This window comes from Antechinus flavipes, chromosome 5 (genome assembly GCF_016432865.1).
Source record: "Antechinus flavipes isolate AdamAnt ecotype Samford, QLD, Australia chromosome 5, AdamAnt_v2, whole genome shotgun sequence".
Classification (NCBI taxonomy): domain Eukaryota; kingdom Metazoa; phylum Chordata; class Mammalia; order Dasyuromorphia; family Dasyuridae; genus Antechinus; species Antechinus flavipes.
This window is the reverse complement of record NC_067402.1, coordinates 53,538,685-53,564,703: the sequence shown is the minus strand read 5'-3', so window position 1 is coordinate 53,564,703 and position 26,019 is coordinate 53,538,685. Positions and strand designations below refer to the sequence as shown.

Genomic DNA, 26,019 nt, shown 5'->3' with positions numbered 1-26,019 from the left:
GTATTAGACACTGAGAGATTTATAAATTTTAGATTAGATAGTTTCTTCATTCAAAAACTCAATAACTTAATATGGAGACATGACACATAAATAGATAACTATAATACAAAAATATGATGAAAATGCAAAAAACACAGAGCTTGAGTAGAGACATAGTGAACAGTGTCATCAAAGAAATGAAGATAGAAAAGTACATCTACAGGGAATTAGCAAGTAATTCATTTTAGTCACAATTTAGGCTATATCATGGGGTATCCTCAAGGAACTTTCAAATTTGTAAATAGTTTCTTCTAATAAGGTGCCTTCAATGCCTTGTTAAATAATATGAATTTTATTCAATAGAAAATGGAGAGATGTTAAATGATTTAGAGCATACCAAAAGGAAAATAACTCTGTTAGAATATGAAGGACAGAGTCAAGTAGGGAGAAATGTGGGGATAGAATGATCTGTTATGAATCTATAGCAGTATTATAAAGATACATAACTTTGAAAGAGGAACTCTAATCAAGAAATGGCTACTCATAATTTCAGAGAACTCAGGATAAAATATGTTACCTATCTCCTAATAGAGAGATGATGGGTTCCTAGTGTAGATTGAAGAGTTTATTTGGGAAGATACATGGTTAATGTGGGTAATTTGTTTTGCTTGACTATACATATTTTTATTGGTTTTGTTTTTGTTTTTCTTACTTTCTCAATTAGGTGATGAGGAGGAAGTGCAAGGAAAAGAATTCAGAGCTCTTTTTTTTAAAGTAAGAAAAAGGGAATGTGTTGCAAAAGGGGGGGGGGTGTGGAAATGAAAGTTTTGTTAAGATTATGGCAATGGAAATAGACACAGGAAATGAACATGAGAGATCTGGCAAAGTTAAAATGACAGGACTTGAGATGCAAGATATGTTAAAAGATAATCAGTCAGTAATATTTCTTAAGCATCTACCATGTGCCAGACACTGTATAGCACAATGCTGCAAACACAAGATGCTGTATGAATCAACGTTTTACAGAGAAACAGTACAATTATGAAATCAGGAGAAATATGTTTTAGAGGAAAGATTATAAGCTCATTCCTGGATATGTTTTATTTTGGGGCTAGTGGGAAATCTAGGAAATATCCTATAAACAAGTGAATAATATATAATATTCACTTAACCAAAACCCCTCCTATACAGATAAATGAGAATCACTGTGGCTGGTGATAAGAACCCCAGGGCGGAAAATGAAGAAATTTCCATGAAATCTTGACTAAGTGAGAAATCTGTGACCCATGACATGAAGTAAATTTAAATGATCTCTGTAGCAACCTAGAAGGAATTACTAATGCACTACTTATCCCATTCTTTCTCATAACTATAATAAAAAGTACTTAGTTAATTTCTCTCAGAAATATAATTGTAAACCCTGTTATTTAAAAAAAAATACATCATCAAATCTTTGAGAAGTTTAAATGGGATGATGGTATCATATATTACAGATTAAAAAATAATTTATGTTTTTAAGTATTACTTACTTATTAGTCTTCCTCTGAGAGGATATTTTCGCAATTTTTCAATTATATCAACAATAATTAAGGAACCCAGAACCAATGATACTGAAAAGTCAGGTAAGGTTTCACATGCAGTGCTGGAGACATTCATTTTGACCTGTTTTAAGAAAACCAATAAGAAACATTTATATAATTGTCCTTCATTGAAATATCTTTTGCCACTATGGAACAGTGCATCTAAATAACTTTCCTGACATAAAAGGGAATTTCATTCCCCTTCCCCCCAGCTCAATTAATCACAGATGAATTGCCAATTGATTAATAAGAGGCTTCTATCCTGTGATCCTTTTATAAAGTCTAAAGACCTTTCTCTAAGTGAAGTGGAAGTGGGCAATTGTTATGAGACAGAACTTGAACAGGTATTAACTCAATGAAATTGATAGAAACAATGCTTGTTTACACCTTTGAGAGTTCACACATTGGCTCACACATTGGAGTTCTTCTCTGCCTCCATAAAAACTATCTATGGTCAGAGCTTTCTGATTTTTTGCTCATTTTTAAAGATTGAGGTTTGCTTTTAGGACAAAGGGGAGATTCTTTGAATCTATCTTTACAGGCAACAGCGGCTTCACGCTGCTCTGGGGCTGGTGCTGTTGCCTTCCTTCCTATCCTGGGTGAGTGTGGCCAAATCCTATGTTATTCTGGGGTTCAGGCACTCACTGTTTGTCTTGTGTAGCTGAGTTGGAGATATGACAGCTAGTCTGCTGATCCAGCGCCTTCTGAACTAGGACAGAGTCACCAATACTGCTTTATTTTGGCAAAGAGCCTCCCAAAAGATGCTCACAATGTGGAAATCACTTTGCCCTAGATTGTCAGCACTCGGCCACCACCCCCTGCCCAATTAAAATAAACCTTTTTAAAATTCTTCCAAAATATCTTCTGCTGCAAATGTGTTATAATCCAAATATTTGTGGGTTCTGTTACTGCAAAACTCATTCAGAGGCTTAATCTGGCATCGATTCTGAGGGAACCTAGGAAGAGCTCAAAGACCTTTCTCTCTGCCATCTTGACTCTACCAACTTGTATATCTGAAACTGTAATGCTTCAAGGACTTTCTACTTCTCATGATGTCCTCATGCTGCTGCCACTGGCTATAATAGTTCTTAGCTTTCCTGTTAGGATTGCCTTTCAATGGAATAAAATAAGCTTTTAAGGATTATGTGTGTGACCATCTTCCATCAGCTAATAGGATTACCTGTGGGGTTCTCTTCTTTTGTATAATATAATAGTTCTCTGGGAGCAGGTTTCTTGGGGAGGTTTTTGGAGGCAGCCTTCATTTCAATTCAGATCAATAATCACCTCAAATGCAGCCAGCTAATAAAAGTTCAAATCTTTTACTGTCTCTTCCAAAATAGCCCAGTTAGCTTTCTTTGGTTCTAAGAGCTCTCGTTGCTAGTCCTTTGCCTTTAGCTCAACTCCAACTCCTAGTTTCTCAATCTCCCAACTGACCCTCACCGAGATTGACAGTTTCTTATATATGATCTCTTAAAGGTGTGAACCCGAAGGTTGACTCCTCCTCTGATAGAGTGAGATTGTGGGAGGTGTAAACTTGGATATCTCCCCTTTGTCCTAAAAGCAAACCTCAATCTTTAAAAGTGAGCAAAAAATCAGAAAGCTCTGACCATAGATAGTTTTTATGGAGGCAGGGAAGAACAGATCTCAAACCCTAAGGACACCTAAAGCCTAAATATCTCCAGATGAAGTCCCCAAAACTGGTCTCCATCTTACAAGGTTCTTTTGGAAGAATTCAAAATGGATCTTAAAAGAGAGTTTGAAGAAAAATGGGGAAAGGAAATGAGAACTTTGCAGGAGAGTTTGAAAAAGGAAACACAGATATCATCTGAAGAAAATTCTTTTAAAAATAGATGTAGAGAAATGGAAAAAGCATATAACTCCTAACAAAATAGATTTGACAATGTGGGAAAAGAAAACAACTTCTTGAAAAACAGAATTTGTGAAATGGAAAAAAAAATCCAATGAACAAAATAACTCCTTTAAAAGTTCAATTGACCAATGTAAAAGAAGATAAAACAGCTAACTTAAGAAAATAATTCAGTGAAAATTAGAATTGAACAAATGGCTCAATGAGACATCAAGCATCAGTCAAACAAAACCAAAAAAAAAAAAAAAAAAGAAAGAAAGAAAGAAAGAAAGAAAGAAAGAAAGAAAGAAAAGAAAAGAAAAAAAATGAAGAAAATATAAAATACCTCATTAGAAAAACAACTGACCTGTAAATAGATCCAGGAGATATAATCTAAGAATTATTGGAAAATCTGAAACTATGATTTAAAAAAGCCTAGAAAACATCTTTAAGACAACATTAAGGAAAACTGCCCTAATATTCTAAAATAGCCATTGAAAGAATTTACTGAATACCTCCTGAAAGAGACCCCCAAATGAAAACCCCAAGGAATATTGTAGCTAAATTTCTGAATTATCAGATTAAGGAGAAAATATTGCAAGCAGCCAGAAAGAAATAATTCAAATATCGAGGAGCCACAAGGATTACCCAAGACTTAGCAGCTTCCAAGGGACTGGAAAATGAGATTCTGAAGGACAAAGGAGCTTGGATTGTAGCGAAGAATCAGATATCCAGAAAAATTAAGCTTTCTCTTTCAGGGAAAAGATGGGCATTCAATGAAATAGGAATTTTCACTTATTTTTTATGACAAGACTAGAGCTGAATAGAAAAGTTTTCAAAAACAAAAGAAAAGAAAAAAAAGGTAAAAATGGGGGAAAAAACTTAGTTTCTTTTAAAAATTAAAAAAGTTTATGTTTCTATATGGGAAAATGATATGTTTAACTCTTGAAAACTGTATCTCTGTTAAAGATATAGTTAGAAGATATGGGTATACTTTGATTTTATCATGATGATATAAAAAATAACAATGAAAAAGGGATTGTTACTGGAAGAAGAGGAAAGAGAATATAAAATGGAATATAAATCACATCACATGAAGAGGCAAAAAAAAAAGGAAATAAGGGAGGGGAATGAGCATTGTGTGAACCTTAATCTCATTGGATTTGGCTCAAAGAGAGACTATCAGACATATTTAGCTTCAAAGAGAAACTTGTTTCACCCTATAGGGAAGTAGGAGAGGAAAGGGGAAAAAAAGAGGGAGGCTAATAGAAAAGAGAACAGAAGTAGAAGGGGAAAGAAATAGGAAAAGGGAAGATGATGTAAAAGGAGAGGGCTGTTTGAGGGAAGTGGTGGTCGGAAGCAAAACAATGGAGAGGAGGGAAAGGGGGAAAGGAAAGAGAAAAGTATAACTTAGAGAAAATAAAACAGTGGGAGATACAGAGTTAGTAATTTTAACTGTAAATGTGAATGGGATGAATTCTACCATAAAATAGAAGAGGATAACAGACTGGATTAAAAGCCAGAATCCTACAATAAGATGTTTATAAGAAATACATTTAAAGCAGAATGATACATAAAAAGTAAAGATAAAAGACTGGAGCAGAATCTATTATGTTTCAATTGAAATAAAAAAAGAGGAGTCCTGATCTCAGATCATGCAAAAGCAAAAACAGATATAATTAAAAGAGATAAGGAAGGAAACTACATTTTATTAAAGGGTACCATAGATAATGAAATAATATCAATACTACATATATATGCACCAAGTGGTATAGTATCCGAACTACAAGAAGAATTAGACAGCAAAATATACTAGTGAGGGATCTCAACCTTGTTCTAGTAGAACTAGATAACTGAAACCACAAAATAAATAAGAAAGAAATTAAGGAGGTAAATAAAATTTTAGAAAAGTTTGGTATGATAGCCTTTTGGAGAAAATTAAATGGAGACAGAAAGGAATATATTTTTTTTTCAACAGCACATGGAACCTACACAAAAATTGACCATATATTAGGATGTAAAAACCTAAAAATCAAACACAGAAAGGCTGAAATAGTAAATGCATCTTTTCCAGATCATGATACAACACATATTAAAAGGTTAGGGGAAAATATACCAAAAGTAATTGGAAATGAAATAATTTGATCCTAAAGAATGAATCCATGAAACAACAAATCATAGATACAATCAATCATTTTATTCAAGAGAATGACAATAAAAAGACAACATACCAAAATTTATGGGATTCAGCAAAAGCTTAGGGGAAGTTTTATATCTCTAGATGCTTACTTACATAAAACAGAGAAAGAGAAGATCAGATATACAAGTTACTTTGGTTATACAGGGTTCCTATGCTTATGACTCTTACAGTATACACTAAATTTGTATCAGCTCTTCTCACAAGTTCTGAGTATATCACAGTTTTCTAAGAGGAAATATTTTGTACCTACTGCCCTTTTACAATGCCCTTTTAGTAAATGAGTTCTGCTAAGGGAAGATTTTATCTACTAATCAACTATTAATGTACAAGACACCAGGGGAGGCTCAGCAGTTATGAATAAGAGGAGGAGAAGGTGCAATACTAAAATGAAGAACAGGATAAGGAGAAGAAAAAGAAGGAGAAGAAAGGAAAAAGGAAGAATAGAAAAAAGAGAAGTCGTGACAGGAGAAATAGTAATACCTGGAGAAAGAGTAATCTGACCTTAGACGTACTGACTGTATGATCCTTGGCAAGCCACTTGATTTCTGCCTCAGTTACCTCAACTATAAAATGAGGATAGTAACAGCACCTTCCTCATGGGACCGTAGCGAGGATCAAATAAGATATCAGTAAAGTATATAGCAAAGTGTTTGATACAATTTTATTGTTATTCAGTCAATTCTCAGTCATGTCTAACTCCTCATGATCCTATTTGGGGTTTTCTTGGCAGAGATACTGGAATTATTTGCCTTTTCCTTTACCAGATCATTTTAAGATGGGGAAACTGAGGCAAATAAGATTAAGTGACTTGACCAGGATCACACAGTTCATAAGTATTTGGGGACAGATTTGAACTCAGGAAGTCTTCCTAATCCAAAGATCATTTTCCTTGGTAAATAATAGTGTTCTGTATATTATGATGCCACCAAACTGTCCTCACATAAAAGTTACTTAATAAGAGGTTGTTTATCTCTTTGTTACAAAGGATGCTTCAATAGGAAGGTTACAATTAACTGTAGGTTTAAAGACAAAAGACATCAAGAGCTTTTTCAAAGAAAAAGTGTCAAGGCAAAAGGAAAGAATGAAAAAATAAATATAAGGAGAAGCTAAAGACTCCCTCTCCATTTAATGTCATCAAATTAAAAATATTTCTATTTAAGGCAAATGACAAACATCCTAAAGCATATCTAAAAGTTCTAAATTCTGTCAAAGTATTTAATATCTAGAACAAGTTCAATATAAAGAAATGTTTTTAGCAGCTACATGGTACAATGGATAAAACACTAGGTGTGAGTCAGGGAGAGCTAAGTTCAAAATTGGCCTCAGACAGTATCTAGTTGTTTGATAGTGGGCAAATCAGTTAGCCTCTATTTCCTGCTTCAATCTCCTCCCCTGTAAAGCAGGGATAATAACAACACCTTCCTTCCAGGATTATTATGAGGACCAAACGAGATAAATATTTGTAAAGTGGTTAGTACAAAGTCTAACACATAAAATAAATGCTTTATAAATGCTAGCCATGATGATGGTGATGGAGGTGATGGTAGTGTGGTACAATGGAACTAAGAGCAATTCTCAGTCAGAAAATGCAAATATATGAAGTTAAATGAAGTAAGTAGAACATTACACTCAACAACAAGATTATATGATAATCAACTCTGATGGTCTTGGCTCTTTTCAGCAGTGAGGTGATTCAAGTCAATTCCAATAGACTTGTAATGGAGAGAACTATTTGCATCCAGAAAGAGAAGTGTTGGGACTAAATGTAGATCACAATATAATATTTTCACATTTTGTGTTGTCGTTTGCTTGCTTTTTGTCTTCTTTCTCATTTTTCCCCTTTTTTTCTTGTGCAGCATGATAATTGTGGAAATATGTATAGAAGAATTTCACATGTTTAACATATAATGGATTACTTGCCATCTAGGGGAAGGAATGGGGGGAAGGGAGGGAGAAAAATCTGGAACACAAGGTTTGTCAAGGATGAATGTTGAAAACTACATTTTGAAAATAAAAAGCTATTACTCTAAAAATAAATAAATTTAAAAGGCTAAGAAAAAAATCAGTCTCAAATTTCATTCCTAACACTTAACTTCCTGTGTGGTTTTCAGCACATCCTTTAACTTCCTGTGACTTCAATTTCCTCAACTAAAAAAATGAAGAATTCAACTAGAGAACTTCCTATATTAATTCCCTTCCAGCTTTAGACCAGTGGCTTCCTAATCACAGGGAACAATTTCCATCAGTCTTGCTATAAAGTCCCTCTCCAGCCCTCTGTTTCTATATGGTAGCAATGAAAATATAAAGAAAGTGATGAACATGAGTCTTTAGACCCATGCCTTTAACATGCTCCTTCCATATCACTACCCATTGAAATACTTTTCTTCCTTCCAGGCCTAAATCAGATGCCAACTTTCTGGAGAAGCTTTCAGGCATCTACCTCCTTTTAATACCAAAAGCAATCCCTTGGTCTCCCCTTTTCTTTTTTTTTTTTTTTATAAAATAGGTGACCATTTATTGTTTAAGGAAGATGCACTGCTTTCCAAAGTACCTCCACACCTATCAGAAGTACTCTTTTCTTTTTCTTTTTTTTTTTTTAATTTTTTATTTAATAATTACATTATATTGACACTCGTTTCTGTTCCGATTTTTTTCCCCCTCCCTCCCTCCACCCCCTCCCCTAGATGGCAAGCAGTCCTTTATATGTTGGATATGTTGCAGTATATCCTAGATACAATATATGTTTGCAGAACCGAACAGTTCTCTTGTTGCGTAGGGAGAATTGGATTCAGAAGGTATAAATAATCCGGGAAGAAAAACAAAAATGCAGATAGTTTACATTCGTTTCCCAGTGTTCTTTCTTTGGGTGTAGCTGCTTTTGTCCATCATTTATCAATTGAAACTCAGGTCTCTTTGTCAAAGAAATCCACTTCCATCAAAATATGTCCTCATACAATATCGTTGTCGAAGTGTATAATGATCTCCTGGTTCTGCTCATTTCACTTAGCATCAGTTCGTGTAAGTCTCGCCAGTCCTCTCTGTATTCATCCTGCTGGTCATTTCTTACAGAACAATAATATTCCATAACATTCATATACCACAATTTACCCAGCCATTCTCCAATTGATGGGCATCCATTCATTTTCCAGTTTCTAGCCACTACAAACAGGGCTGCTACAAACATTTTGGCACATACAGGTCCCTTTCCCTTCTTTAGTATTTCTTTGGGATATAAGCCCAATAGAAACACTGCTGGATCAAAGGGTATGCACAATTTGATAATTTTTTGGGCATAATTCCAGATTGCTCTCCAGAATGGTTGGATTCGTTCACAACTCCACCAACAATGCATTAGTGTCCCAGTTTTCCCGCATCCCCTCCAACATTCATCATCATTTTTTCCTGTCATCTTGGCCAATCTGACAGGTGTGTAGTGGTATCTCAGAGTTGTCTTAATTTGCATTTCTCTGATCAATAATGATTTGGAACACTCTTTCATATGAGTGGTAATAGTTTCAATCTCATCCTCTGAAAATTGTCTGTTCATATCCTTTGACCATTTATCAATTGGAGAATGGCTTGATTTCTTATAAATTTGAGTCAGTTCTCTATATATTTTGGAAATGAGGCCTTTATCAGAACCTTTAACTGTGAAAATGTTTTCCCAGTTTGTTGCTTCCCTTCTAATCTTGTTTGCATTAGTTTTATTTGTACAAAAGCTTTTTAATTTGATGTAATCGAAATTTTCTATTCTGTGATCAGTAATGGTCTCTAGTTCATCTTTGGTCACAAATTTCTTTCTCCTCCACAAGTCTGAGAGATAAACTATTCTATGTTCCTCTAATTTATTTATAGTCTTGTTCTTTATGCCTAGGTCATAGACCCATTTTGATCTTATCTTGGTATATGGTGTTAAGTGTGGGTCCATGCCTAATTTCTACCATACTAATTTCCAATTATCCCAGCAGTTTTTATCAAATAATGAATTCTTTTCCCAGAAGTTAGGGGCTTTGGGTTTGTCAAACACTAGATTGCTATAATTGACTATTCTGTCTTGTGAGCCTAGCCTTTTCCACTGATCCACTAATCTATTTCTTAGCCAATACCAAATGGTTTTGGTGACTGCTGCTTTATAATATAATTTTAGATCAGGTACAGCTAGGCCACCTTCATTTGATTTTTTTTTCATTAATTCCCTTGAGATTCTCGACTTTTTATTGTTCCATATGAATTTTGTTGTTATTTTTTCTAGATCAATAAAATATTTTCTTGGAAGTCTGATTGGTATAGCACTAAGGTCTCCCCTTTTCTATTGTGGTGATACTTCATTAGTTCTATCCTATGTCAACTCCACAGCTTTTCATCACTATTAGATTTTAAGTTCTTCAAAGGATTGCAGCAGTTTTATTCATCTTTACATCTTCAATGCTCAGCAGATGCTTAATAAGCATATGTTGAATGACATTTTTAGACAATTCTGACAATTCACACACTACTTAATGATTGTCCATATATGTTTTTCAGTTTCAATGTTGATTTTTGATAACTACAAGACCTCCCCATAGTAAACATTCAATAAATTAAAGTTGATTTTTATGCATGGTTCAGAGAAAGTACTCTTAAGTTTTCCAGAGAACATCTATCCAGTAATCTTGTGAATTTGCCTGGTTTACTTTTTGGAAAGGGAAACAATCTTTCCCATCGTTTGTTGCTAACTTACTTATATCTTTGTTCGAATGTGTCCAAATAGACAAGAATACTAGGATTCTGTTACTTCATCAATGCAAGAAACTCCCATCGGTGCAGATTGCAACTCATATGACTTAGCAGACTTAGTAGACAGTTAGACATCAATGCAAATAAAGATGTCTTTTTTTCCAAATAAGTTCACAGACTCCCCAAACTGTATCAACAAAACTCTCGGGAAAGGGGTTCTTAACCTGTAATACATGAACTTAGATAGAATTTTGGTACTTGTATTTTATTATAATTGATTTTCTTTGTAATTATATGTACTGTATTTCAAGTATTTCAAAACATTATTTTAAAAAGGACCCTCAAAAGACTTTCAAAGGATTTCATGACAAAAAAATGTTGTGGTCTCTGCCTTAGAATGTTTCTTTTTCATCCTGAATTACCTTAAATATTAAAGGTTTTTAGAAATAAATGCTAATGAGTAAACATTTTATATACCTTCGTATAGCATATTCTTCCAACACAGAATTAATGGTTATGCAGTGAATTATTCCTATTGCAACTCCAATTGGGAAGTTTGGTCTTTAAAAAAGTATTTCAAGAAGACAAAATCTGAAGAAGAATCTTTTTCCTTTCTGGTTTCTCTCTTCCTTCTTTTTGGTGTTACTCTTCAAGCAGTACTTCACAGTATCTTCTTTAATTACCTGTTTCTCCAAGTCCCACATAGAAGCCCTGCCCTTTCCCATCAGTGTCCCCAACCTCTCCCTCAATTCCTCTGCTAATCAGAACTTATTATTTTCATGTTCTCATCCTCTATCTCCAACTTCAGTGTAAAAGGAGAAAGAGTAGTCTTTATTTTGTCATCTCAGGGTCTGACATTTACTGTTAACCAGGACAGTGTGCAGATTAGACAGTCCCCGAAGCTCTTCCTTCCTTTCCTCAGTAACATAACTCTGACTCTCTGCTGGTAATCTTGCAGCATGAGGAAATCTGGATTCAAAATCAGGATCTGCTCTTGAGCATTGGCTCTATTTTCTACTGTGCAGCTTTAAGTATAACAATTGATCCCTCTAACAGTCATCAAAAAAAATGAAGAGATTCATAATCTGGGATTCATCAACTTTAAAATTATATACATATATGTATGTATGTGTGTGTCTTATGAGTGTGAGAGAGAGAGAAAGAGACAGAGACAGAGAGAATGTAACTCTTGTTTTTCATTCATTTCAATTACATCCAACTCTTCATGATCCCATGTAGAGCTTTCTTGGCAAAGATATTGGACTCTTTTACCATTTCCTTCTTCAGCTTATTTGACAGATGAGGAAACTGAAGCAAATAGGGTTAAGTGACTTGCCCAGAGTTGGACAGCCAGGAAATACTGGAGGCCAAATTTGACCTTGAGCTTTCTTGACTCTAGATCTGGCGCTTTACACTGAGCCACCTAGCTGCTTCTTTGAAATTCTGAGTTTTTTTCATTTTATATATACCTATATGTATAACCTTATTAGCTTAAAATTGAATTAAGACTTTTAGGACACTTTGCATAAAAATATTATTCTAAGAAGGGACCCAGAGGTTTCACCGAACAGCCATAGTGATTTGTGACACATAAAAGTTAAGAGTTCCTGATCATAATATACTTCAACAACAATACTACATGATGATCAATTCTGATGTACCTGGCCATCCTCAGCAATGAGATGAACCAAATCAGTTCCAATGGAGCAATAATGAACTGAACCAGCTACACCCAACGAAAGAACTCTGGGAGATGATTAAGAACTATTACTTGAATTCCCAATTCCTATATTTTTGCCTGCCTGCATTTTTGATGTCCTTCACAGGCTAATTGTACAATATTTCAGAGTCCGATTCTTTTTGTACAGCAAAATAGCAGTTTGGACATGTATACTTATTTTGTATTTAATTTATACTTTAATATATTTAACATGTAGTGGTCATCCTTCCATCTAGGGGAGGGAGTGGGGGGAAGGAGGGGAAAAATTGGAACAAAAGGTTTGGCAATTGTCAATGCTGTAAAATTACCCATGCATATAAAATAAAATAAATAAATAAAATTTATAAAAATAAATAAATAAAAAATAAATAAAAAGCTATTAAAAATTAAAAAAAAAAGTTAAGAGCTCCTGGACAAGATGATCTCTGATGTCATTTCCAAATCCAGATTCTATGATCCTATCATCTTGTCGCATAAGAATAATCCTATAGGTAGGATTATTATTATTATTATTATTATTATTATTATTGCAAGGCAATAGAAGTTAAGTGATTTGCCCAGGGTCACACAGTTAGTGCCTGAATCCACATTTGAACTCAGGTCATCCTGACTCCAGGATTAGTGCTCTACTCACCAAACCACTATTTGATTCTATTGGTAGGAATTTTGAAAGGAATTTTAAAGTAATGAGACACATATTTAACCTACACTAGACTACTTCCTATCAGAAGGAGGGAGAAGATAAGGAGAGAAGGGAGAAAAATTTGAGAACACAAAGTTTTGCAAAAATGAATGTTGAAAACTAAAAAAAAAAAAAAAAAATGGATCCAACTCACATTATAATAGTTATTCTTATCATCATTAACCAATCAGAGTTGATCGCCAAGTTCAGGAACACCCACTCTTCTGAGGACAAATAAGTCCTGAGTGAGTTCCAAGAGGAGTCTTTGCCATTCAAGAGTGCCATGGACCCCATATACTAATTATCTACTAGCACAATCAATAAAAACGGGAAAAAAAGAAGTAGCGTGGCACAGTGAGAAAGAGCATTGAATTTGGAGTGGAAGAATCTGGGTTCAACTTCATGGGTTGGCAAATCCTGGCAAATCACCCAATCTCTACCCTGAGTTTTTTCTTCTGTAAAGAACCAGTTGGGTTGAATGCAAGAAAGCTCTACAAAACTCCCTAATGCAGGGCAATAAGATTAAAATGTAATTGGGAAATTTTAACAAAATAAATAAAACTGCAAGGTGATAATGAGAATTTCTAGATCAATATCTGATCCTTTTGTTTCTATCTGAGTTTGATACCATTGGACTAAATGACCTCTAAGGTCCAGTTTTAAACATTTAAACATAATTCAATGGATTTGAGGTCAGATAAGGAAAGATAATAGGTGAAAAAGATATTAGGGGGGACAGTCAGAGCCTTGAAGCATCCCCCAGTATTCTCAAAGTTAATCTAGTCTAGAAATCATTCTTACTTACCTCTGCAGCTGCTATAGAAAATCCAAAGGATGGAAGTGTTGTGAATATCATACATATCATCAAAGGAGGTCTCCTAGCAAAGAAAAAAATAAGCAAGTAAACAAAAGCAATAATTTACAGGATTACCACTTCCTGTTATATTTTGCAAATTCAAGGACAGTTTTTTTTCTAAGAAGTTCCTCCTTCCCTATTTCCATTTCCGAAATGATTCAAAGTGGGAACACACATGCATGCACACACATAAACACACACACACACCTCAAATTATTCACCTAAAAGAGTAAGAGATTTTGAAATAATGCTCAAAAAAAAACATATGCATATTAACCATTGGAATTTTTAGCTTACAGTAGAATGTAAAGTGACATTTGCTGTTATCATGTTTAATTGACAAGAATCTTGGGTAAGACTTAAGGATCTCAGACCAGTGCAAATAAAGATGACTCTGGCAAGCTCACAAGATTTTGCATCTGGCTCAAAAACTAATCTTTGGAGAAAATGTGTCAATAATAAAATAGTAGACTTTTGTTATTTTTTTTTTTTTTACAATTATGTATAAGTCTTTGTGACCCTATTTGGAGTTTTCTTTCTTTTTTCTTTTTTCTTTTTTTTTGCTGCAGCAGTTGGGGTTAAGTGACTTGCCCAGGTTCACACAGCTAGGAAGTGTTAAGCATCTGCAGTCATATTTGAACTCAGGTCCTCCTGACTTCAGCACTGGTGCTCTATGTACTGCGCCACCTAACTGCCCCCATATGGGATTTTCTTAACAAAGATACTAGAGTGGTTTGCCATTTCCACCTCCAGCCCATTTTACAGATGAGAAAACTTAGGCAATCAGGGTTAAGTAACTTGCCCAGAGTGACACAACTGGTTAGTGTCTAAGGCCAGATCTGAACTGAAGAAGATGAGGTCTGACCCTTGTCTTCATTGGGGCACCTAATAATTGGCTAACCTAACAGCTGGCAGCTTAGGAACTATTTTTTAAATGATGTGGGGGGAAAAAAACACATTAGATTTGCGATCAGCAAATGTGGGTTCCAGTACCAAACCTGGATTTGTTTCTTTTAGTAGATTATCTTGAAAAAAATCATCTATTCCTCTAATCCTAGATCCTTCATCTGGAAAATGAACTTAATGATAATTACACAGCTTATTTCATAGGGTTGTCGTGAGGGGGAAAAGTTTGGAATGTATAATTCAACAAACCTTTGTTAATTAATCAATAAACAAATATTTATTAAAGAACCTGCTCTGTATCAGGCACTGTGCTGGATCCTGAATTTATGAAGATGAATATATACTATTAGATTTATAGTTAGAAAGATCATCTAGTCCAACACTCTGTGTTTTATAAATCAAACATTAAAGAAATCTAGAGAAAGGAAGTGATTTTACCAAGATCATTCTAGTAGTATACAGTCAATAAATCAGGTCAACTATTATCATTTATTAAGCATCTACTATGTGCCAGACACTCTAGGAATATAAATAAAGGTTAAAAAAAAAAGTTCCTATTCTCAAGGAGTTCACAATCTTATGGGGAAGACATTATGCAATGACCTATGTGTAAATAAGTTATATACAGCATAAATAAAAAATAAAACAAATAATATTATAAGTAAAATAAGTTTTAAAATAGACAAAACAAGCTATATATGGGATAAATTGAAGATAATCAACAGAGGGAAAACATCAGAATTAAGGGGAAATAGGGAAAAGCTTCTTGTAGAAAGTGGAGTTTTAGGTGAGATTTGAGAGAATCAAGGAGGCTGAAATGAGAAAACAGAATTCCAGATATGGGAGACAACCAGAAAAAAAATGCCTGAACCTAAAAGATGGATTGCCTTATTCAAGGAACAAGAAGACCAATGTCACTCAATCACAAAATACTTTGTGGAGGAGTGTAAGACGTAAGAAACCTGAAAGTGTAGGGGAAAATGGGGAACTAGTTATGAAAGGATTTGAATGACAAAGTATTTAAGTTTGATCCTGGAAGGGATAGAGAGCCACTGGAACTTACTGAGTAAGGGGAAGGGGATGACATAGGTCACTTTCTGAAGATCACTTTGACAAAAGGATAGAGGATGGAGGACTGGAATGGGGAGAGATTTGTGTCAGGGAGATCAATCAGTAGTCTATTGCAAAGCATAGAGATGAAGCCCTGTACCAGGGCTTTGGATGAAAGATTGTCACAGGAGAGAAGGGCACATGTAAGAGATGTTATGAAGGTAAAGTTGATAGATTTGGCAATAGATATGTGCAGGTGAAAGAAAGTAAGGAGGCAAGGATGACATCTATCTTTCCAGTCTAATGACTGGGAGGATGTTCATAGCCCCTACAATAATAGGAAAATTCAGAAAGGACAAAGGCTGGGACTAGGGGTGGAAAAAATAATGAGTTCAGTTTTGGACATGTCAAGTTTAATATCTCTACAAGAAATCCAATTTGAAATGTCCAACAGACAGTTGGAAATGTGAGAATGGAGGTCCAGAGAGGTTAGGGGCTACATAGAGAAGATAATTGAACCTATGAGAGCTTATGAGATTACAAAGCAAAGGAGATCACTATTTTCACCCCTCCACACTTCCTTCCCCAACCTTTACCCTTTCTGAATTTCACTATTACTGGAGAAGAAGAAATAGAGGCACTTATTGCATACACTTTCCCAAGAAGTTTAGCCACAAAAGGAAAAAGTGGTGTGGAGGACAACTAGAGGGCACAGACGATCATGTGAGTGTTTTCAGGATGGGAGGAAATGTGGTCAGTATGGAAGCAGCACATTTACAGTAAAGACTAAATGTCCAAAACAGTGTAGAATTGGAAACTTCTTCCTCTGATCCCAAATCAATAGCCCTTTGTATTTCCAACTAGGCTTGCTCTCAAATCCTCAACCTATAAAACACTATGCAAATATGAGTTCTCATTAATGTTCTTGCTTGTTTTTGCAACAAAGCCTTGTTTAAATTTTAGACAAGAGCATTTGCTTAAATAGGGCATAAAAACAATTAATTTATTGAGTAACTATTGGAGTATTGGGTTTTCTAGTTTTGTCAGTCTTCCCCTTTACAAGGGAAACCAAAGTGGTTGATTTGATCATGATTTTCAGTTCCCAAAATTTGGCAGTCTATCTCTGACCTCTTCATGTTTGCACAAGCTATTCCATATATCTGGAATGCATTCCCTCTTCATTCCTACAGCAAGAATTCCTCACTTCCTGGATCTCTTCGATAAAGAGAGCTAATTCAGTTTCAATTGATCAAGGATAGACAGAAGCAGCTACACCCAGAGAAAGAACACTGGGAAATGAATATAAACTGCTTGCATTTTTGTTTTTCTTCCCGGGTTATTTATACCTTCTGAATCCAATTCTCCCTGTGCAACAAGAGAACTGTTCGGTTCTGCAAACATATATTATATCTAGGATATACTGTAACCTATTTAACATGTAAAGGATTGCTTGCCATCTTGGGGAGGGGGTGGAGGGAGAGAGAGGAAAAATCGGAACAGAAGTGAGTGCAAGGGATAATGCTGTAAAAAATTACCTTAGCATGGGTTCTGTCAATAAAAAGTTATTTTAAAAAATTCCTCACTTCCTACAAGATTCAATACAGAAATCACCTTCTTTTCTCCATATCCTTAATTGTTAGTGTTTCATCAAATTATTTCATTCTTACTTATCTGTATAAATGCCTTATTTTACTTGTCTACAGGATATAAACTCCTTACCTTGCTTATAGTGGATGTTGGATAAATGCTTCTTAAATTGAATATATTTCATAGTGCTTTTTTTTTTCTTGCAAAGCTCTTTACATTTAGTTCTCATTTGATCTTCACAACCACCATGTAAGATAGATGCTATTATTAACCCCATTTTTCAGTCAAGGAAACTCTGGCCAAGAGAAATAAGTGACTTGCCTAAAGTCACACAAACAATAAGTGTCTGACTTGTGGAGGAGAAAGAAATTTGTGACCAAAGATGAACTAGAGACCATTACTGATCACAAAATAGAAAATTTTGATTACATCAAATTAAAAAGCCTTTTTACAAACAAAACTAATGCAAACAAGATTAGAAGGGAAGCAACAAACTGGGAAAACATCTTCACAGTTAAAGGTTCTGATAAAGGCCTCATTTCTAAAATATATAGAGAACTGACTCAAATTTATAAGAAATCAAGCCATTCTCCAATTGATAAATGGTCAAAGGATATGAACAGACAATTTTCAGAGGATGAGATTGAAACTATTACCACTCATATGAAAGAGTGTTCCAAATCATTATTGATCAGAGAAATGCAAATTAAGACAACTCTGAGATACCACTACATACCTGTCAGATTGGCTAAGATGACAGGAAAAAATAATGATGAATGTTGGAGGGGATGCGGGAAAACGGGGACACTGATGCATTGTTGGTGGAGTTGTGAATGAATCCAACCATTCTGGAGAGCAATCTGGAATTATGCCCCCAAAATTATCAAATTGTGCATACCCTTTGATCCAGCAGTGTTTCTATTGGGCTTATATCCCAAAGAAATACTAAAGAAGGGAAAGGGACCTGTATGTGCCAAAATGTTTGTAGCAGCCCCGTTTGTAGTGGCTAGAAACTGGAAAATGAATGGATGCCCATCAATTGGAGAATGGCTGGGTAAATTGTGGTATATGAATGTTATGGAATATTATTGTTCTGTAAGAAATGACCAGCAGGATGAATACAGAGAGGACTGGCGAGACTTACATGAACTGATGCTAAGTGAAATGAGCAGAACCAGGAGATCATTATACACTTCGACAACGATATTGTATGAGGACATATTTTGATGGAAGTGGATTTCTTTGACAAAGAGACTAACTGAGTTTCAATTGATAAATGATGGATAAAAGCAGCTACACCCAAAGAAAGAACACTGGGAAACGAATGTGAACTATCTGCATTTTTGTTTTTCTTCCCGGGTTATTTATACCTTCTGAATCCAATTCTCCCTATGCAACAAGAGAACTGTTCAATTCTGCAAACATATATTGTATCTAGGATATACTGCAACATATCCAACATATAAAGGACTGCTTGCCATCTAGGAGAGGAGGTGGAGGGAGGGAGGGGAAAAAAATCGGAAAAGAAACGAGTGCAAGGGATAATGTTGTCAATATAATCATTAAATAAAAAATGAAAAAAAAAGAATCTATTAAGTACAAGGTGTATGTCAAATACTTCAAAATATCTTATTTACTCTACATAACAACTCTGTAGTGTAGGTGTTATTATTATTTCCATTTTATAGAGGAATAAACTGATATTAATTCAAAAAAAAAAAACAATAAGTGTCTGAGGTAGGACTGAATGAGTTTTTCTGACTCACAAATGTAGGGCTCAAATATAAGCATTACCTACCTGTGAATTAGCACTTTCAGTCTACAAATGGGAGTCAGAATCCTCAATGGGATGAGGATAGTTAAAACACTATTAAAGTAATTTTACTTTCAACATGGCTCATCTCCCTTGGCAGCTGTTATTTCTGTATCACTCTCATTTATACAACAAGGGCGTCAATTTTCAGACATCTGGCTTCCTGTTTATTGCTCCAAGTTCATGATCATATATAAAAGTACTCAAACGATTCAAGGCAATTTTAACCATTGTGCAAGAGCAATCCTTTTCCTGATATATATCTGGCTTTTCTGGTCATAGAAGGTGAGAGTCCAGGAGGTTATAGAATGGCAGTGATGGTCAAAAGTCAAAAGAAACTAGCTTTGGTGCTTTACTGAGCTTATAAATATGAAACTTTCTTTCCAGGTAGAAAGTGTCCAAACACTCATACCTAGCAAGAACAATTTGAAACTTGAAACTACAAGTGTACTTCCTGGAATAGTCTGGGGAAATAAAGGCTTTATTTATAATGTTGGCTTATACCACATTCAAAAGAGGCTCTTTCATCAGAGGGAAAAAAAAAAAAAAAAAAAGCAAAAGTTACAGGAACCCTAGCATCTAACTTGTTGCTTCCTGATTCTCTGCTAAAAGGGAATGGTGGCCTAAAATACTACTGTGATTCTGAGTTTTTTCCAAGAATTTGAGTCAAGCTAAGGTTAAATCCTAGGAGTTTCCCTATCAGATCCTTCCTAAGCCAAGAGAACTTTTAAATTGGTAATCATTTCTGTATACTGGGACCTCAAAACTTCCTTATTTAAATATAGCCTCTCTGTATTTGGGGGCCTACCTATATAGTTCAGAGAAAAAATTTTCTTTTTTTTTTTCATGAATTTAACAAAGAGAGGGTTGCATGTGAAACTGTGAACTCTTATCACATATACTTTTAAAAATTACATTAAATGTAATATTTCTGTATCTGGGCCCTCAAAACTCCCTTATTCAAATACAGCCTCTCTGGATTTGGGGGGACTACCTACATAGTTCAGAGAAAAATTTTTTCTTTTTTTTTCATGAATTTAACAAAGAGAGGGTTGCATGTGAAACTGTGAACTCGTATCACATATACTTTTAAAATTTTATATTAAATGTAATATGGCAGTAACAAACTGACCTCATTTATCTGTGTCCCCTTCTGCTCAGAGAATTCTTAGGATAATGAAAATGTGAGTCCCCAAATAATCAATAGATACTTTTGGGAATCTATGGATATAAGTGAAACTTCCCAAAAGTCTAAATGTCTAGTGACATGATAACTCCAAGATTTGTGGGATTTGCTTCTGAAAAATATTGAGCAATAAAAATGTATTGGGAGCTAAGTATGAGTAGTGAAATTACATTCATTATCTACTGATATTTTGAGAGCACTTCACCTTTCACTTTAGTCCTTCTCTCTCTCTCTCTCTCTCTCTCTCTCTCTCTCTCTCTCTCTCTCTCTCTCTCTCTCTCTCTCTCTCTTTCTTTCTCTCTTCCTCCCTTCCAATAGGAAGAACTTTCCCTTCCTATTTTTAATCATTTTTTTAAAATTTTATATTCAAATCCATGTATATATTGAATTTCTGAATATATATAATCTCTTACACATTCAGTATAGTTCAATTTCAAAATTAAAATGACAATCACAATGGAAAATATTCATTTTCCCCAGAGGACATAAATAATGCATTAGAAAAGATTAGATCATTTATTTAAGTATGTAACTATATTTAAAATAGGGAAACTTGTTCCTATATGCTTTTTCCCCTCCCTCAGGTATGCTTATAGATATTTAAATGTGACCTCTCTACAAGTATAACTAACTGTAACTTGTCTTTAATTACATCAAATCTTGCCATTTTATTTTAAAATGTATCCAACTAAAGATTCAAAATGAAGCACATTTTTGGACATGGTCAGTGTAGGAATTATACTGGTTTGCTTTTTTTTTCTGGCATAAAGACTGGGGGAAGGGGAAAGGAATGGGATGGAAAGAAAAAAAGTTTGTTTATTGAAAATTATAAAATTTAAGAAAGGAGTTAAAAGTATTGTCCAGGATGTGCCTATAATAAAGCAAACAATTTCAAGTGAAAAAGACTTTATCAATATATCAAAGTAGTTATGAGTAAGAATTTATGAACTGGACAATTAAAAATCACATACAGATAGACTGTCAAAATTCAAGATAGAATTTGAAAACACAAAGTTAGCTTTACTGTTGTGTAAGAATAAAATTCAACTTCTAGTTTCTTGCATCTAAGATTTTATAGGCAGAAGAAGTAGGTCTAATGTTTAACTCTCTTAATAAAGCATTTAAATTTTGTTATCATCTAAGACCTGTAGTGTCTTTGGTTTAGAGAAAGCCTTGTGAATAAGCTCCTTACCCAATCTATATTGGTACCTCAGCAGCAACTTCTAGAATCAGAGAATCAATTGGGCTATTGAGGTAAAGCAGTTTGTCTATGTTCCAGGGCCAAAATATGTGAGAGGAAATACTTGAAGAGGGATCTTCCTGAATCCAAAATCTCCCTTCTATCCATTGTACTGGACAGCCTCTCATCATTTAAATACTATTGGTTAGTGTAATCTACTCAGTTCTCAAATCCAATAACAATTGTGAATTCATGTTAATTTTATTCACATCAAGAAGACTCATCATGAGTTCAAACCTGGACTCAGATACATACTAGTTATGTGATCGCAGCAAATCACTTAACGCTGTTTGCCTCAGTTTCCTCATATGTAAAATGAACTGGAGAAGGAAATAGCAAATCACTGTAGTATCTTTACCAAGACAACCCTAAATGAGGTCATGGAGAGTCAGACACAATTGCAAGAACAACAATTTGTAATGTGTACTTTCTCAGGAAAATTATACTCTCATACTGCATACCATTTCTTAGTTATCAATATATCTGGGTAATGTGAATGATGCAAAATTTAAAAAGAAAAGAGCATCACTGAAACATTTAAAAACTCACAGAAAGAACAAAAGGAAGTTTATAAGAGACTGATAGAAAGTGTTACTGCTGTTATTTTAACTTTAATAAATACCAATGTACCTAAGTTCAGTTTCACATACAATCTTTTTTTGCATATTCTTTCTACATCAAAATGTCCATATTTGTTGATGTTTAATATTAAAAAGTAATAGAAGCAACTTGCTATTTTTCCAACATAGAAAACCTTTTCTAAAATTTCAGGAGAATGTTTTATTTTCCGATTAGTAGTCAACATTAAGCACTTACTACCTACCAAGCATTGAGGTAAGCCCAAAGGATGAAAGGAAAAAGAACCAGAGAAACACTATACATAATGAGTCTCAGCTTGCAACTTAGAGAAGTATCATAGAAGTTTTTTACCCAACCTCCGATTCCCTGGCTAGATGTCTTACCAAGATTCACTTACCATTGTTTTATTTTGGAGCAGAGATGATGCTTTTTGTATAAGAGAACTTTTACAGGAACCCAAACTATCAATGCCACCAAGGCCACATAAGCAATGGAAACGGACACAATAAGCCAATAAGATGTCTTCTCCGAACTGTTCTTCGTCTCGTTGTATGCTGAGGCAAACTGTTCTGCCACCACAAGCGTTGGGATAAAAAAAGCAGCAAATTCTAGGATCTCATAAACCAGGAATTTGATTAATTTTCTGGAGATCATTCTGAAACAGCCCCTCTTAGGAGAAAAAGCTTTCCCTCTCGATAATCAGTAATAAATATAAAGATACCGTTCTGAACTATGTTCAAGCTCTTTGCAGGAGCACACACACATGCACACATTAACCACTGACTTTTTTATTCTTTTATGGACTCTTATAGGGTTCAAACCTCACTACTTAATGACCACAACATATCTGGGAAAGTGATTTCCTAGATTAGCTGCATATGGATCATGAGTCATGAGTTTTACACCTCATTTTTTTGTACTGGTCAAAAATATTATTACTATTAAACTCTGTGATATCAATTAATATTTACATACCACCTTATACTTACAAAGTTCTTAGGACAATACAGCTATCTCACACATAAATTCCTCTTGACACAAATAAATTCTGTTATCCCCATTTTACCCATCAAGAAACTGGGATACAGACATATTTTAACAATGGTTCAACAGTCAACTTTAATGGAATTACCATGCCTTGTCTAGGACAAAAAATAAACATATCTCAGTATTTTAAAGTAGCCCAAAATCTCTAAGTTGTGAAATGTTGATCTAAACCTAACTTCTCCACTGCTGTCTAATTTTCCCAGTAGTTCCTGTCAAGTAGTGAGTTCTTTTTGTAATATCTGGGGGAGTTTGTATCTATTGAATACTGCTATTAGATACAATTTCTTCTGAATTTTCTGGACCTCATCTCTTGCATTGATTGATCTCAATACTTTTAAATGAGTATCAAATTGTTTTTAATAATTATTGCTTTGTAGTATCATTTAAGCTGTGGCACTACTAGGCCCTTTTCATTTTTATTTCTTCTCATTATTTCCCTTTAGATTTTTGATCTTTTCTCTCCTCCATATAAATTTCATTTTCTAGTTCTTTTTTCAATATCGTTTTTTTTTTTCTTTTGTGAGGCAATTAGGAGTAAGTGACTTGTCTAGGGTCACATAGTTGGGGGGTGTGAGGAAGAATTTGAATTCAGGTCTTCCTGACTCTATGGCTGGTACTCTATCTACTGTACCACTTAGCACCCACTTTTCTAGTTCTATAAAATAATCCTATACTACTTTGATTGGTATGACATTAAATGAGTTTATTAATTTAAGTAGTCTTATCTTTTAAAAATTATTTTGTCTTTATTTCTGCAAACAATTGTTTGTAATACCATTTATACATTTTTTTGGTGCATCTTGGAGAGTAAGCACCTAAATACTTTATATATTTTCCAATAATCTCTTCCTGGAAACTAAGGGAATGCCCATGAATTGAGGAAGGATTGAATAAGTTGGGGTATCTGAAGGTGATGGAATACTGTTGTGGCATAAGAAATAAGCAAATAGATTATTACCAAAAAATATTAAAAACTCATAGGAATTAATGCAGAACAATTTATCAATTGTTACCAACATTATAAAAACAAGCAATTTTGGGGACTTTTATAAAATGATAGAGAATGAAATGAAGAGGAAAAAACAATTTATACAATAGCACTGTTAAAACAAACACTTTTAAAAGCTCTAAGGACTATGATCCATATAATGACTATTCATGATGCTTAAATGATACTTGATAATGGTAATGAGGCAGGATTTAACTGAGTTCTTCTGATGTCAACTCCAGCACACTGCCATACTGTTTCTGAAGAGATAAAAGGGTCCCTTTCAAATTTTTGCAACATATTTCCAGAAGAAAAAAAAAAAGGGGGGGGGGGGAATGGGTTCTATGAGATTCCACAAACTCCAAGTTTAACCTCAGGGTTCCATTCTTGGAGATTTAATTTGTGGTGAAAAAAATCTGATAGATCTGATCAGAATCTGTTCATGCAATCATCATTTCCCCCAATTTTGCAATAATGCAAGGGGGATACCTGTTTTTTCACATTTCCAACTTCTATTTCCTTCCTGCATGCAGAAGCTAGGAAATTGAAAGTCTCTTATATGATTAGTCAAATCATCTATGTTCCTAAATTTGTTCATTGTTTTCAGCAAGTCCTTTGAAACAAAATGTATAAACAGCCAGGAATGTCCTGGTGCATCTGTACTTTATTTCCTGTGATAATTGTTGATGGGCCAAAGAATGATAGCTAAAATCCCTGCAAAACTGAGGGGAGAATTTAGGAGGGTAAATTTATGCAAAGGCCTATTTTATCATCTTCTAGTGCCAGTTTTCTCACATTTGTGGTTACATAATGCCAGATAACCCCACTGAATCCAATTCAATATCCACATGGAAAATACCTTTGTTTCCTGTTCATTTGTGAAATATAATTGAAGAACAAGAATAATGAAGGCTCAATTCGAATTATCATTTCTTACTATAATTTAATTATTTCCTCAAGAGAGAAGCCTTGCTCATTTTTGTATTCTCCTTCAGTATCAATTATGTACTAATACTATAGTGATTTCTATATAACAGGCACTTTAGTAAACATTTCATCTCCTTTAAAACAAATTCTTCTATTATTGCTTCTACTTCGCTTTAAAAATAGAATTGTATTGCTTGCTATCTTAGTGAGGGGGAGGTTAAAGGAGGGAAAAAGAAAATCTAGAACTCAAAAATCTTACAAAACTGAATGTTGAAAACTATTTTCACCTTAGTTGGAAAAGTAAGATTCTATTGAATTAAAAAAAAAAAAAAACCCAGAATTGTAGTCCACTATACGCTATCACCAGCACCCTTCAAAGTTCATCTAGAGCTGATTGTCATTGTAAGCATTCATACCTTAGAAATCTATAAACACTATAAAATCAGGCTTCATCTGTTTTGTTGATTGTTTGGACTTAATGTGAAGAAAATAATATAAATTCAAATGTGGATTGAACTTAAAAGTGTTTCCTGTATATAGTTTGAAGTTTTTGGAAAGCCGATTGTTAAACATTTAACAGCAGACTTTGATCACATCTGACCAGCTCATCTGACTGACACACACACATACACACACACACACACACATTAAGGAGTAAAGCAAGTTTCAGAACAGAAACCACCAAAACAAGGAAAAAAATGCCGTTTTTAAAAGGGAGAGCATTTTCTAATTGCAGTAAAGCCAAACTGATAAAGTGAAAAGAAATGGGAACTAACTCTTGGAAAGTGTCACACCCATGCAACATTATATTGTTTATATTAAAGAAAACTGATATTAATATGCTCTCTGCTGACTTTGAAATCTTAGTTAAAATGTACCATAGTTAGTTAGTTCTTCTAAGTCACACAAACCTAAGCAGGCTAATTAGAAACACATAAGGTAATCACACCAATAAACCTGAACAGAACAAAGTCTGCTGGTTAGAGTATCATGTGAAGGGATAATAGGTAGATACTGTTTCTATTTTTAACTCTTGATCATTGACTCACCTTAGATACGTAATTTATATATGTTTCTCTTTCTGCAATGAAGATTCTATGATCTTGATATCTATACT

General features: G+C 34.4%; 1 protein-coding gene across 1 annotated transcript in view; it reads right to left on the bottom strand.

Moving 5' to 3' along the window:
* TMEM236 (transmembrane protein 236) overlaps positions 1 to 24,306 on the bottom strand; it is a 51,874-nt gene extending 27,568 nt beyond the window's left edge. The window contains exons 1-3 of the mRNA XM_052001232.1: positions 22,338 to 24,306; positions 13,529 to 13,601; positions 1,509 to 1,641 (exon numbers count right to left, since the gene is read on the bottom strand). Coding sequence (XP_051857192.1) covers positions 1,509 to 1,641; positions 13,529 to 13,601; positions 22,338 to 22,594 — 463 coding nt within the window. The 5' untranslated portion in view covers positions 22,595 to 24,306. The remainder of the gene's footprint in view (positions 1 to 1,508; positions 1,642 to 13,528; positions 13,602 to 22,337) is intronic.
* Positions 24,307 to 26,019: the final 1,713 nt, after the last annotated feature.